This window comes from Grammomys surdaster, unplaced genomic scaffold, assembly GCF_004785775.1.
Source record: "Grammomys surdaster isolate TR1022 unplaced genomic scaffold, NIH_TR_1.0 224, whole genome shotgun sequence".
Classification (NCBI taxonomy): domain Eukaryota; kingdom Metazoa; phylum Chordata; class Mammalia; order Rodentia; family Muridae; genus Grammomys; species Grammomys surdaster.
In genome coordinates this window covers 5,524,980-5,539,495 of record NW_021604669.1, presented here as the reverse complement: position 1 = coordinate 5,539,495, position 14,516 = coordinate 5,524,980, and the positions used below count along the sequence as shown (strand labels likewise).

General features: G+C 43.1%; 1 protein-coding gene and 1 long non-coding RNA gene across 2 annotated transcripts in view; both read left to right on the top strand.

The window, feature by feature from the left end:
- The window catches only part of Khdrbs3 (KH RNA binding domain containing, signal transduction associated 3), a 158,273-nt gene extending 149,326 nt beyond the window's left edge, over positions 1-8,947 (top strand). The window contains exons 8-9 of the mRNA XM_028773255.1: positions 6,582-6,640; positions 8,328-8,947. Coding sequence (XP_028629088.1) covers positions 6,582-6,640; positions 8,328-8,419 — 151 coding nt within the window. The 3' untranslated portion in view covers positions 8,420-8,947. The remainder of the gene's footprint in view (positions 1-6,581; positions 6,641-8,327) is intronic.
- A 406-nt stretch (positions 8,948-9,353) lies between these two features.
- Positions 9,354-14,516, top strand: part of LOC114625861 — a 6,780-nt gene continuing 1,617 nt past the window's right edge. Inside the window, exons 1-2 of the long non-coding RNA XR_003712145.1 lie at positions 9,354-9,453; positions 9,864-9,917. This is a non-coding gene — a long non-coding RNA (uncharacterized LOC114625861). The remainder of the gene's footprint in view (positions 9,454-9,863; positions 9,918-14,516) is intronic.

Genomic DNA, 14,516 nt, shown 5'->3' with positions numbered 1-14,516 from the left:
TACCCCCAAAAACAGATAAGCAGCTTGAATATCCCACTGCATATAGTACTCTGACTCCTTTCTACCACAAGAAGATATTTTAAGTAAAGGCGTGTGAGTATGTGCATGTGTGTATATGGGTGTTTAGTAAAGGTGTGTGAGTATGTGCATGTGTGTATATGGGTGTTTTATTGACAGACAAGCAAGCTGAGAATCTGAGAGGCAAGAATTCATGCATTGCCAAAATTTGCAAAGCTTTTTTTGAAACACTAGACTCAGCACACTAAAAATGGCATACCTTGAGAGAACAATTCTCATAAAATGGATGATTTTGTAATTAATATCCATGTGGATAAGAAGACATGCCCTGTAATGGCCAGACTAGCTCTGAAGTGGGATAGACATGGTAAGGCTAAAAAAAGGATTAGAAAAAAATGTACAGAGGCCAAGAGATGAAGGATTCAGCCTCCCACTTCAGAACGAGCCTAGCAGAACTACCAGATTAGGAAAGCACAGTACGGGGGATGTATAGTTGTCAGTTGACAGGATCTAGGATCACCTGGGAAATGGGCTTCTCTGGACATGCTGTTCCATATCACTTTGATATAGGAAGACTCACCTTAATGGTAGACCAGGGACTCAAGACTATATGAACTGCACAAATGGGCTGAGAATTAGCTTGCATTGATCTCTGTCTCCTGACTGCTCTTACCGTGTTGCTATGATGGACCATACACCCTGAACCAGAACCCATATGAATCCTTTCTCCCTTAAATTGCCCTTAGTGTATTTCATCACAGCAACACTGGGAAAGAAACTAAGGCAGGAACAAGAATTTTTAGAAAGACTTCTAAAAACAAAGGTAGTTTTCTGCTTGCTGCAAAGGACATGAGAGCTGCCAAAGAAGTAGGTTGGTCATGTGTTACATATGTAGAGAGGAGGTGAAAAACTGTTAGCAACAAGCAGTCTGTGTGTCACTCAGCTGTCCAAAGGGTACTTGCCAGACTCCATGGATGTGCTGGTGTGAAGGAGGCAGCCTGCTGTGAGCATCAGGCTAACCCAACTTACCGTCCAGCTGACCATCCAGCCTCAGTCTTCTTATGGTCATTCTTGCACAGTAAGGTTAACCTCAGACAGCTTCACTTTTGAAGAATAAAAAGAAATTAATATTATCTACTTCAGAGGTTTGTGGAGCAATGTCTGATATATGCTATATATAATATGATTATAAAGTAAATGTATAGTTATATATTAGGCACCAATGCCTTCCATATAGTAGGTAAATTAGGAATTTCCTTTCAAGAGTCCAAGAAACTCTTTGAAGTCCAATCCCATTCACCTCTTCCTACTTTCTTCCCACACTGTTCCCAGGCTCTCTCAGACGACTATGTGGAATTGTCTTCCCTTGCCCTTCTTACCTCAGAAGAGGAAGCTGTATGGGACGTCTATACCCTTAGCAGATTCAACACTAACACCTTGTTTCTTTGTCTGAATTTTCAGCTCAGTGTCTAGCACACACAAAGATCACATTTGTGTTTTTTGGATGCCTGATTGGACTCAGGATCTAATTTTATTTTGTCAAGATCCTTCTACACTTACAAAGTAACAAGCCTTTCCCTCTCATCCAGTTAGAACAGGAGGAGAAACAGATGCCTCTTGTTTAGCATTACTATTCATAACATTGTATCTTCTCAGGTTGTCTGGGTACATAGTTTTTTCAACTATAATGTTACCATCCACTCATTCATTCACTCATTCAGTATATTAAGCTAATATTCACTGAGTTGTACCTTCTGTGTCCTGGATGTTGTTCTGAGGGAAGCTGAGCCATATTACTGAATAGAGCAGACACATATCCCTTTCTCACGGGTCTTGCCTTCTGGTTTAACTGAGAAGAAGTGGGGAAGAAGTGTTGTCCATATCAGATGGAGTGCTGAGATGAAGGACTAGTGTTGCCATGGTGAGATGGGCTGCAGCAGTCTCCCTGTAGGCCTGCCTGGCATGGTACAAGCATACTTGAAGGTATGGAGCCACACAAGAGTTGCCAGACTTTTTGCTCTCAGCACAGTAGATAGTTTTGCTCTGGTTAAGAGTTAGTGGTACTTGGGTGGGCAGATTGAGGGATGAGTTAAGAAGGCTAATGTGATGTGGAGGGTTTTTAGTTTGAAGTGTCTGTTAGAAGATGTTAAAAGGCAGTCAGCACATAAATATAAATCTTAGAAGAAACACCGTAAAAGATGGTGTAAAATTGAGAGGATTGAGTATTTAGATTTTACTTAAAGAGGCTATGTAAAATCACCAAGGGGTTCGTTCATGTAACTAAGAAAAGAGAACTGATGTCAGAACTCAGTGCTCCAACCTGACAGATCTAAGAGGGATTGTCAGGCTTATGGCAAGTTGATGCCAGTGGTAGAAAAGAGCCAAGAGGTACCTTGTCCTCCACAGAGTCAAAGTGTTTGAGGGAACAGCACGCTGGTGAGATGGGATCAAAAGATTGCCTTGCCCTACCGGAAACTAAGAAAGGAAACCACAGAAAGAGCACCTTAAGAAATAGAATTATTTCTATATAATAATTATTTCTATATAATAGTGTTTTAATGACATGATTCTCAGGGATGCCACGAAGGTGAGTTAGGAACAAGAAAAGTTCCAAGGACCTTTAGAGTGAAGGATTAAGTATACGGACCCTGAGACCAATAGGCCTCAGGGTTGGTGACCTGCTGGGAGATATACTACAGTGTTTGCACACAAGTGCAGTATTGCAGTTGTGCATATGTGTTGGGGGGACATAGTGCTAATAAAGAGAATGCTTGCCTTTCCTCCCAGCTTTGGTTTCAGGTGGTGAACATGTAAAGGACTTTAGGGAAGAGCTGCCCTCGGTTTCCCCTTTTGCAGAGTTTCAGAGACTGAGCTGGGGGAAGGATGAGGTGGTTGGACCAAATACTACTTGAGGCCTGCTGGCAGGGTATGTCAACGTCTAGGGCTTCCTTTGCTGATATAAATATAAAAGGACTCTAGTAAAATTGCCCCAGTGACTGTAAAGTAGAAATTAGCAGAAAGATCTAACCACCAGGTTTAGGGACCAAGGAAGTTACTGTCAAGCATTCCTCCTTTACTCAAGATGTGAGCTGGGGAAAGGGGGGTTGGCCTTTTGGAGTCTATACTCACTGCATGCTCCACCTGCTTACCTCTGGAAGGACTGCAGAAGCCGTGAGAAATTCCAGTCCAGGCCCTGAACTCTCTCAGAAGATGTCGGAGGAGCATGTCATCTTGTAGTGTTAAGGGTTGTTTGTTGGCTTGGATGATAGAAGCAAGAAACATTCTAAAAGTTTTAAGAATGAGTGAGCTCATTCCTAGTAAACTGCGGAAAGGAAGTACGTATAGTGGGATGGATCTGTTATGAGCTAGCCCATCACCTTCCCAGCAGCTTCTCCAGGCAGGAGCTATGCTGAGCTTCTGAGATCATGTCACTGGGGGGCAAGAGTGTAAAGGTCTGGGGAGGTGAACAGAAGAGGCCCACTCCTAACTTCTCGATGAGGGAGGAGCTAACCTGAATCTTTTCTGATGAAGTGTGGACTGTTCAACCTCACTGTTTATTTGTTTGTCTTGTTTTTTTTTCTTTCTGTTTTTATTAATACTGTAAGTTGGGCCGTTAAATGGGATTTTCTTAGTGTTTGTGTCCCCTCTGTGATGCTGTGGCTTTTAGTTTAGCCATGGGAAATAGGACATGCCTTTGGTTAATAGGCATTTGAGGTACACGAAATAAAGTGCCATGGAAACAATTCTGATGAAGCTGACAGGTAGGAGAATGGGACACAGCTGCTCCTGCCTCACAGCCTGATGACAGTCATGCAATAAATAATCAGAAACTGGGGAAAGTGATAGCAAATGTCAATTTAAAGTTTTCACTTGTCAAAACTAAGATTGTCTTATCACCCAAGCAATGCTGGGCCAAATTATGCTGCCTTTTATCTTCCTGATCACTGGAAAATGTTCATGACTCGACCCCACACTGAGGTGTATGTGTGTGCTCTTCACAGATAAATTCCCTGCCCGTGTGGATGTTCATTACCAGTGACGTCATTTAATGAAGGAGGCAGTTGTTCCACTCTTCTTTTATTAATCTCAGGGCCTGTCATGTCTGCTCTGAGGTAACCGATTGGGAGTTGTCTGAGGAAAGGAAGCCCTTTCAATTTTGTGAAGGGCAATCTGAATTTATCTGTGCACCAGGTTAAAAATTTTAAGAACCATGAAGTTTATTTTTTTAGGAGCCATTGTAATATTACCTCTGACTCTGGAAAAGTCAAACAAGATTCATTTAAATTTAGTTTCTTGACGGCATTGTTCATCCATTTATTCACAACAAAATCAGGTGATTTGCATTTGGAATCATATTCTGTGGCTGTGCCTTGAAGAGCACTGTGAGATCTAGGCAACCCACCGGAACTGTCACTTGGACCATATACATGGGAGTAACTTCACCAGGGACTCTGCAGGCAGAGGCCAGAGTTCAGACACGGGGGTCTTGACTGATGTTCGATGATGTCAGCATTGCCTTAAACCTTTGGCAATGTTTCTGTCATTAAGAGGAGAAGCATTGTCATTTAAAGCTATAGTATGTAGGAGAGCCTTGTTTGTTCTCTTGCTTGATGTCGGAGGTTTTTTTGTCTTTCTGGATGTGGAGGTCTATTACTCTTTTTTCCAGCTAGTTCTCACTGTAAATATTTTGTGCCTCAGGGAAAGTTAGGCCTACAGAAGGAGAGGGAGAGCAGAAGCCGGAGAAAAATAATGCTGTGCACAGTTACTGAGGCTGTGTGGCATGGTCCCCGGAGACCCTTACATCTGGGCTGATTGTAGGGAGAGGCCGTGTGAGCTCTGGGGGAACAAAGGCATGTGGAAGAGTGAGCAGCTGAGGAAAGGAAGGGCAAAGGGAGCTGCCTTTGTCCTGTGCATGGTCACAGAGCCTTGGTTGTAGGGGCTACCTGCCACAAGCAAGCAGAGCATCCCTCAGCTTCTCTGAGGCTCATTGTCATATGACAGAAAAAGCAGTTTTAGATTGGGTGGGATCATGCCCAAAAGAAGCTGCCAATAGGTCAGCAGGTCAGGTTGTGTGTATATGTGTTGCTGTGTATCTGTGTGTGTGTGTGTGTGTGTGTGTGTCTGTGTGTGTCTGTGTGTGTCTGTGTGTGTGTCTGTGTGTCTATGTGTCTTTGTGTGTGTATCTTCCTCCACACACTAGTCCCTCTGTGCCTGCTGTCAAAGCCTCTGGTATAGGCCAGGAGGAGAAATGATGACAGTCACCTAGGATGGGAACCAGCTTGATTCTGAATTGGAGAGCTTCTGTGACCTTTAGACTCAGGGTTGAATAGAGAGCAGTTTGGAGAGTGAAAGAGCACCTCTCAGCAGGAGGAGCACTAACAGGAAGCTGCATCCAGTGGAACAGCACCTCACTGCTGAGCTCTGAGGGGAGCCTGGTGTCTTCATGGTGCCTGTAGATTGTTAGGTTTATTTTACACAAGAAAGGAAGCACAGAGAGAAGGGAATGTGTGGATATCACCTGCAGCTGGGGTCTAGGCATCAGATAGACTGAGCTGTGCTGTTACCAGTGAGGTTTTAGGGTGGTTCCCTGGCATCCTTACCTGTAACATGGATTGACAGCTCTCCTACCTTTGTCCCAGAGCATGTATATCTCAACAGCTAGCAAAAGACACCATGCTGCTACCGGTGTGGAATGCAAGCTGGGTTCCATTGTGCTTGGAAGCCTCCTGGTTGGTCCTTGAAACTTGAAATAATGAAGATGCTAGTTTCTTGCAATAAGCCTAAGGGGATAAATGGAACCTAACCCTCTTCCTTAGAAAGGCCAAACAGTCATGGTTCGGTAACCCAGCTCCGATCTGCAAAAACATCCAGAACGACCTCCAGTTCAAATGTGGTACTACTATTTTTGTAGTATCCATACAATCTTGGCGATTGCAGGCTTTCCTTGCAATCTCAAGGACATGGTAGATTAGTACCTCGACTTGCCTGTCTGTTGAAAAGGCCTTGCAATTCCCCTGGGCTGATTCATTTGCTGTCCTATTGCACATTGTCCAGGTACCCAGCGTGAGGTTTTTGCCACTCTGATGGTTATCAGTGCTGATGGAGAAAAGCAGAAGCTCCCAGGCCTCCTGTTTAATAGATGAAAAAAGTGCCCTCAGCTGTCTCAGTACCAAGTCCTGTGGAAAGTATGCAGGAGTCCAAGAAACCATCTTAATGTTTTGGAAAGACTAGTGCTGGCTGCCCATCCCCCCCACAGCACTAATACCCAGCCTTTGTTGTTGGCATGTAGTTCTCAGCCAGTCCCTCTGAGGACTCCTGCTTTTCATGCACTGTGGGGCGATTGGCCAGATAGATGTTCTTTGAATGACAAACTCAGCAGTTAGGAGTAGAGCTTTTGATAGTCAAAAAGTCTGTCTTCTCTCAGTGTTCTGTCATCTCAGGAATTAATTCCACTTTAGCCCATTCTATTTTTAGTTTATCTAGTTTTGAGTACTTCGTTGGGTATGATTTAACCCCACAGCAGAAACATCTTGTGCTAACAGTGTTTTCTTTTGTTCGTGCAGCGGAGCTGATTACTATGATTATGGGCATGGACTCGGCGAGGAGGCTTATGATTCCTATGGTGAGTGGCCATAATAAAACAATCGAGAGAGGGCAAGTAGCCATGGACAGACCTTAAACGTCCTGATTAGCAGACAGAGCCACACTTGTAATGATGAATTCATCTTACGTATAGAGCCTCTTCCTCCTCCTATTGGCTTTGTCTACACCTTGCTATTTCCAGAGGCTCATTTAATAGTTAAACAAAATATTTAAAGACAGCATGCTTAGGTGTTTTGTTTGGGTTGATGGCCAGTGCTGACCTTCTCACCATTTTAACAGAGTAGGCTGCCAGACTGCAGACACTTGCTGGCATGGGTTTTTTTGAAGTGGCTTTGCTTTCTGCTAGTAAAGAAGATGACGCCTTTGAGATCGCTCACAGGCTTCTCCCACTCCCCTCTTTATATTTTAATTCCTGCCCAACCTCGAGACCTCAGAAAAATTATACCAAGAATCATTTCAGAAAGGTTATAAATATAAAAACTGAGGCCAGGAGGAGACACGAGGCTCCACCAGGCTCATTAGGAAGTAACTCCTCTTCGTTCCGAGGGAGCCCATAGAGGTGCTGGGCAATCCATGGCCAGAGTCTCAATATGCAAAAGGGCGACAGGTTTAATTAACAGAATTGACGGAAACGACAAAATGATAGTAAGAAGTGTCTTTGCTGCAGGGCAGGAGGATCAGGGAACCGGAAGCCTCTGCTCATGGCAGAGCTCCAAGAGTGCCTGTGCACTTGAGTCAAGACCCTGGGAACTTGACTCAGTGACATTTCCCTGACCTTAAAAGAAAACCCATTTTCTGGTGCACTTTGAAGTGTATTTTATATCCCCTGCCAGGGGCTGAGGTGGCCATATATTGGCTGTTTTTTTTATTTCCTTTTGTGGGTTGCTTTTTTTTTTTTTAATTCATAACGCTTAAGAGAGATGCATTGGCTTGGTGTGTGCTATCTACTTAAGTTCATGCGAGTTTGCCAGAGGGAGTGACGTGGATTGCATGTTTGTATCAGAAGAGGTCATTTTAAGCATTTTTCTCTCACAGCTTTTTAAATTGGTCTCTGGGGACACATGGCTTTTCGATTGCTCTGTGTTACAGCAGGGACTTAACTGTTTGCTGTCTGAGAACTGGGGACTCCTCAGTGAAAGTCCTGACACTGGACACTGTTGAGGTTCAGGAGGTAAAGGTGGTAGAGTGTCTGTGGCTACTGCCAGCTGTCCAGCATGCGTGCCGTTCCTAATGTGGGGTCACTGAGGGCATCCATACCCATGTGCCTCCTGCAATCCCCGTGTGGAGAACCTGGAAAGAGGCTGCAACTTTTCTCTATCTGCCCTTTCTACTCTGATCTCTGGTTTTTCCTCTTTTTTTCTTTGCCCAAATTATTTATTCCTTTTTTGTCTTTGCTGTTGGAAGAAAATAGAATGGTCCTTTCTCATTCTCTTCAGAGTTTCCTTAAAGGCTTTTGGATTTGCTCCAGGAGAGAATCACTGTTCCCAATGCAGAGGTCACTCTCTTCTCAAGGCCATCTTGTCGCTGATGACACGATCACTTGGTGTTGTGTTCACAATATTTTTAAGTAAATCCGCTTTGTGTTCCTTTTATTAGCCCATCAGAGCCATGTATCTCCTGTGTGACATTCACCACTGGTTCTGACAGATGAAGCTCCTGGGACCTCATGACAGTGGCCTAATTATGATTCATCTTCCTGATTTTAGGGCAAGAGGAATGGACTAACTCAAGACATAAGGCTCCTTCGGCGAGGACGGCGAAGGGCGTCTACAGAGACCAGCCATATGGCAGATACTGATTGTACTGTCTGATGTTGTGAAATAGCCAATCTCCACCGTCCTGTATACTGTTCAAAGTAATTTTTTTCTATGACCAATCCCTTTTTAAATAAATCAAAATGCTTAAAATCTGAATGGATGGAACTTAAAGCCACTTTGTTGAAGCATCCACTTGGCAGGGAGAAGGACATGTAAAATTTTGTTATTTGCAGTCTGTATATGAAAACTAGGTTATGAAAAGGAAAAAATAACTTTGATTAACTAGTGTTAAACAAAAAGATAGGTTTACTAAATATGTTAATCCATTCTTTAACATAAGCCTCACCTTTCATTTTAAAGGTTTCCATAGAATTTAGTTATTTTATCTTTCAGCCATATGCTAGTTTGTTTTTTTTCTTTCTTTCTTTCTTTCTTGCCAACTTGCGTAAAAAGGGAGCCGATTACAAGTGCAGACAATGTGGTATTCTTTTGTAACTGAGTCCTGAAATGTTCTGTAGTGTTAGGCAAAGTCTCCTCTTGCTTGATACTAAATAAACTTTTGAAAGAAATTTCGTGTGTGTGAGCTAACGATTTCATGTTTTTCTATTTAAAAAGTCCTTCATAAATAGCTGTAAACAGGGAAAGGGTTCCTCTAACAGCGCTTGTCATAAAAGGGTCACACTAAATATTGTACAGCTTCCTTTAAAAATGGGATAAAATTAAACGTGCCATGGTATACTCACCATAAGTTCAGATGCGGTCTAAAGAGTCCACACGGTATCAAGCTACTCGAGTGGCACGTTAAACCCACGCAAACCAAACCTGACTTTAAAACTGGTTCTAAAATAACTACTGGATTTTCTGAAAAGGATGTGATCAGTTTTCATCTTGTCGAGCGTTTTTTCACTAGTGCAACTTTGGATTTTTTATGAGACTTTTGGTACCTTAATGAACACCTCGCTCCATGCTGGAAGCATAAGCACAGAGCTTTTAAAGACATTCTGACTTGCCTAATTGAGGTCGCACTCGCCAAGGCTGAGGATGTGTAACCCTTAAACGGTCTTCATTTTCAAAGGTAAATAAATGAAATAAGATTTTAATCTCACTTAATTTATCTTAATATAACTAATAAAGCCAGGGAGATTACAACTTAGCTGGTTTCATTATCCATTTTAGAAAGGTTTTAAGAGCACCTAAATTCTCATTTTAAAAAGTTTAATTTGTTTTAGTAATCTAAAAAGCCTTAGTCTAGCCAGTTTAATTGGGGCCAATTCTTCCCTATTAAACAACTGTAAAACCTCATAACTAGTTGTGTGTAATACATCTTTTGGTTAATAATTGAGGGCGTTCTTAAAAGTGACAAGGGTTTAATAAAGTTATATGTTAATCATTTGGCTTAAGTTTTAATTATAGATTATGTAAACTGATTATATGGGGGGGATTCCTTATATTTATTTTGAGTAAACAGATTTCTTCTTTTGTTAGGAAATGTCGACCACATTGGACTGTCAGAGGAGCTCCGTGTGACATAGAGCAAAGGTGAGCATCTTTGGCCAAGATGCTGAGTTGCTGAGGAGACGAGGGACGGTTCTTGCTGTTGGCATGGGGTGAAACGTGGTCCACCACAGCTTAGGGTCCAAAGGGACCTCCTGGGGCAGCCAGGAGGCATTCACAGCATGAATGGGCCAGAGGCTAGAAACTGGAGGCTCAGACTGGCAGCACCTACATTCCTAGCATAGTTTTCAGTGAGACTAGAAAAATTTAGTCAACAATCTGCAAAGGTTTTTCTGAATCCTTAAGTTAAAGCAGTCTGCCAACCCGAATGTTAAATATGAACCTTTCATTTTACACATGATGTGTGAAAGCAAAAACGTACAGAAATATACAAGCAAGTTTTCAAAGCCTGGCCTTGGCGAACAGTGCTTTGCGCTTCTGAATCTTGAAAATTAGGCTTTTTATAAAATAAAATCAAACCAGGTGTTTCATACGATTCTCCTTTTAACTCTGGAGATCTATAAAGTAGGTATCTGTAAAAGAGGGATGGTTATCGTTAATTTGATCTCACTTTGCAGACATGCACCACTGCTCAGGTCCTGGACCACGTGATCTTCCTGATGCTTCCCTTTTATGGTGTGATGTTTGAGGGTTATTGTGGGCTTTGGTACTCTGTTTGTCTTTGTATTTTGAGATTTGCTGTCATTCTGTGACCCTGGCTGGCCGGAAACTCATTACATGTGTATACCGCCATGCCTGGCTAGAAGATCTCAAGTGTTTATATTTGAGCTTTGCCACTCAGCTGTGCACATCTGGCCAAGTGTCCCTTCCTGTCAGTACCTAGGAAATAAGGCATGCTATTCATAGTTCTATAACTTTCAGTAAGTGATAGTACTGTAGGCATTGTTTAAGCAGATACAGTCACAAAAAGGTCAGTGGTCAGGATTGAATTCACATATCTAATATAGAGGAGAAGCATACAAACTTTTCTTTTGTTAATAGTCAAAATTAACTGAAATGCTTAAATTGTGCATAGGAAGAAAACGAATCTCTTCTAATAGAGCAAAATTGTGACGTTTATTGAGTTTGTTTTTTGCTTGGGTTTTGTTTGGTTTGTTTTTATAGGGAAGGAATGTGACATGTCATAGTGTCATAACTTTGGGCTTTCTTAAGTATTGTTGTTTAGCAATTGGCATAGCAAATAACAAATGTAGCCTTTTCTTTTTTATGGTTTACACAGCAAATAGTTTATTATCAGAGAATTCTGTGGGTCAAAACTGGGTCACAGGGCTACAGGCAGGATGCTGGCAATGGTTCATTGTATAAGCTCTGGGAATACCAAACTCTTCCCTGCTGGGCTCTGTGAAGTACATGCACTCCCTTGCTCTCCCTGGCTCAAACCCTGTCCTGAGTCTAGAGTGTGTCAGTCCTCAGGGAGGCTTCTTCAATCAGGACTTGTGGGTAGGCAGAGGGTGGTCTTCTAACAGCCAGAAATTACAGAATGTTATCTGTATTTCATTTTTGCAGAGTCCATAGCTCCATCAGACAGTGATTAGGGGTTAATCCAGTCTGTTTTGAGTGCTCCTACTGGCTTCTGTGTTACTAACACTTTGCTTCTCTGTGGCTTGTAACTTAAGGGAGCCGGGGGCTGACAGAGCAGCATCTGCTACAAGCGGCAATATTCAGAGCAGAGTAGGAACAGGAAGGGGCCAGACACAGTCCCTGGATAGACAAGCCTCCAGGGACACACTTCTCCCAACCAGCCTCACCTTCCAGCATCCCATCACTTTCTGATAGTCTGTTCACAGTTTGACTCTCTCAGTGGATTAAACTGTTGATTCACCAGAGCATCCTGAAGTGATATCCTCCCTACTGTGCTTTACTTCTCTCCTGGGCAATTCTCGGTGCAATCTGGCTGATAAAGTCAAGTATCACAACTGCAGTGTCTCTTGGCCTGTCACCACTCCCTCCTGCAAACCTGAATTCCTCCTGCTGCTATAAGAAGTGTCTGGAGTGCCCCCATATTATGCTGCGCTCATGTGCTCTGCTCCTGGCCTGTCTCTTCCTGTGAGTCCCTCTGTCTTCTCATGTGATGACATTCCAGAGAGTGAGTTCTGTACTAGATATAAATCAGATAGTGGGAATGTAGTGACTTAAAAGATACAGGCACTTCATTTAAGCCATTTGAAATCTGATCATTTTGGTGAATCAGTATTCTCTGCTCTTTTGCATATGGAAACCTTCAAAAGCCCCAACCTTCAGGACTCAGTTCACTGTCCTCTATGCTGTTAACTCTCCCATCATCCTCTCTGAACTCAGTCTGGGTTTTCTCTGCTGGTAATTATACTGCCATCCTCTGTTCTCTCTGAAGAGATGATTTTGTGACTTTTACTTCCTTTCAGTATTGATGTCATTGCATAGTAGTTGCGAGCCATATCAGTGGCCAAGCATGTGCTTGTCACTTCCTTTAAACTGTTTCATTGAATTCTAATTACTATAAGTGTTGCCTTCTGCATTTTATAGAAGAAGCAACCGAAGCTTCGGAAGGTGAGGTCATTATGTTAGGTCTAAATCCTTGTAACAGATAGAAGAAAGGTTTGAATTCAGCTGCTGGGGTCTAGAGTCTTGGAGTTTTGAAATACTACCTTTTCCTGATCTCCATGTTACACTGGTCTCATCATAGTGAAGGCTTCTTACAATGGGGAGCTGTCTGCTACCTTATATCCCACTGGGCATCAGCCAAACATTGTGACTGGCACTGTTCCTCCCTTCCCTATCCCTGCCCTACATTCCTGCATAAGGAGATGCATTGACTTTTCAATGAAAACATCTTGTCCTAAACATCATGTACTTCAAGTATTCTAAGTCATATCCCTTTTAGTATTCACGTGGGGTAACTGTCTTCTGAGTATCTGTTTAGCAACAGGTGGAAAGGATACAGAGACAAAGACAGCTCCTGCCCTTGCAAGTATCACTCTGTTGTGAACATTAGAAAGCTGAGTGCCAACCAGAATGGCCTTGAACATACATGTAAGGTGCTTTATAGATGACTGAAGAGGGATGCAGTAATCGGACAGGGTGCTTAGAGAAAGAGGACGTTACCAGCAGGGGCTTAGGGCCAGATGAAAGTGGATACCCTCACAGAACAGAACACATTATAGGGGCACCCATCACCTAGCATGTTAACCTTGAGTGAAACCTCCTCTCGACTGTAGGGTCCCCACCCGTGAAATGAACATGACAGAGATATCTGCCTTCACAGAGCTATGCAGGTACAAGCATGCCCGAAACAAGGTCAAAGTTCTTTCATTCTCTCCTGTTGCTGTGTGTTTACATGAGACAATGTGATCCTGGAGGAAATGTCAGCCATGTTAGATGATGAAAGGGAGATGAGCCGGGCTGGTAGGTGAGGGACGCGACGCATGTGCAGAAGCTCCCTCCAGCTTGCCTGCTCTGCAGAGACCACACCTCCATGTACTAAATTCCACCCAGAACTCTGTACAAACTCAGGTGCCCTGATGTCTCCACCCCTCTGTCCCTGGCTCATCACACAGCCTCAGGCGGGTTTAGTCAGTCAGCATAGAGAAAACCAAACCGTGCCCAAGGCACAGGGAGGCTAGCTGAGATGCCCCTGTAGGGAAAGAGATGTCATGGAAATAGTTACAGCGCAGATAGATAATCCTAGTTCTCTCGATTTAACTCAAAATTACATGGAGATGCTCATCACGGTTTTCAGGGAAAGGGCCCGTATAAAACTGGTGGCTTTGAAATACAGTCAGAATCCAACTGCCTCTAAGTCACTGTTTTCAAAATCTGTGGTGAATAAAATGAGGCGTATGTCCTCTACGCAGTGTTCTATAGAGACAGGAAGGCGAGAACTCGTTGTTAGCTTTAAAGTGGCCTGTTTCATCCTGACTCTGTGCCCCTGTCTGGGAAAGTTGTAAGTCAGTTTCCTATCCCATTCCACTCTATCTACCGGGAAATTACCGTCACTTGCAGATGACTCTAATTCCCCAGGAGGAATCCTAGTTCAAGGAGCTCACCCTACCTCCAATCCAACCCTCGTCAGGGATCAGCTCCCAGGCTGAATTCATTCTCAGTTCTTCCAGTTAGTTCTCAGCTCTGTGTGGAACCCTGTGTGGTCTTGCTGCTGTTTCTTCCTCTGCCTGCAGATGGGATTACTTCTCACCTGTCCACTACACTTTTGTTCCACAGATACCTCACCCCTTGTGACCCCTTCCTGTCTGTGCCATTCACTCTCAGATATCGAGTTTTCTTGCCCCATTGACCCAGCTCATAATCCACCACTTGTCCATCAATAATTTCACTGAGACTTGAAGCACGGCATACATGCAGGAAACCTTCCTCCCTGGCCAAAATCCCTGTACCTAGTCACCACTCAAAGACCCTTGGAACACTGTGAATTCTAACACAAATGTTCTGTGACTAGGTCTTTGTCCTTCTTTCCACCATCAAAATAATTAACATCTGTGGTACAGATCTTGTGCATGGTAGGTTGAAGGAATGTGATGGCTTTATATCATATAGAAAAACATGTATCGGGATTTCTTTGCTCTTTTACAACTTTGTAAACAGGTTTTAAAGAAGTGTGTGTGTGTGTGTGTGTGTGTGTGTGTGTGTGTG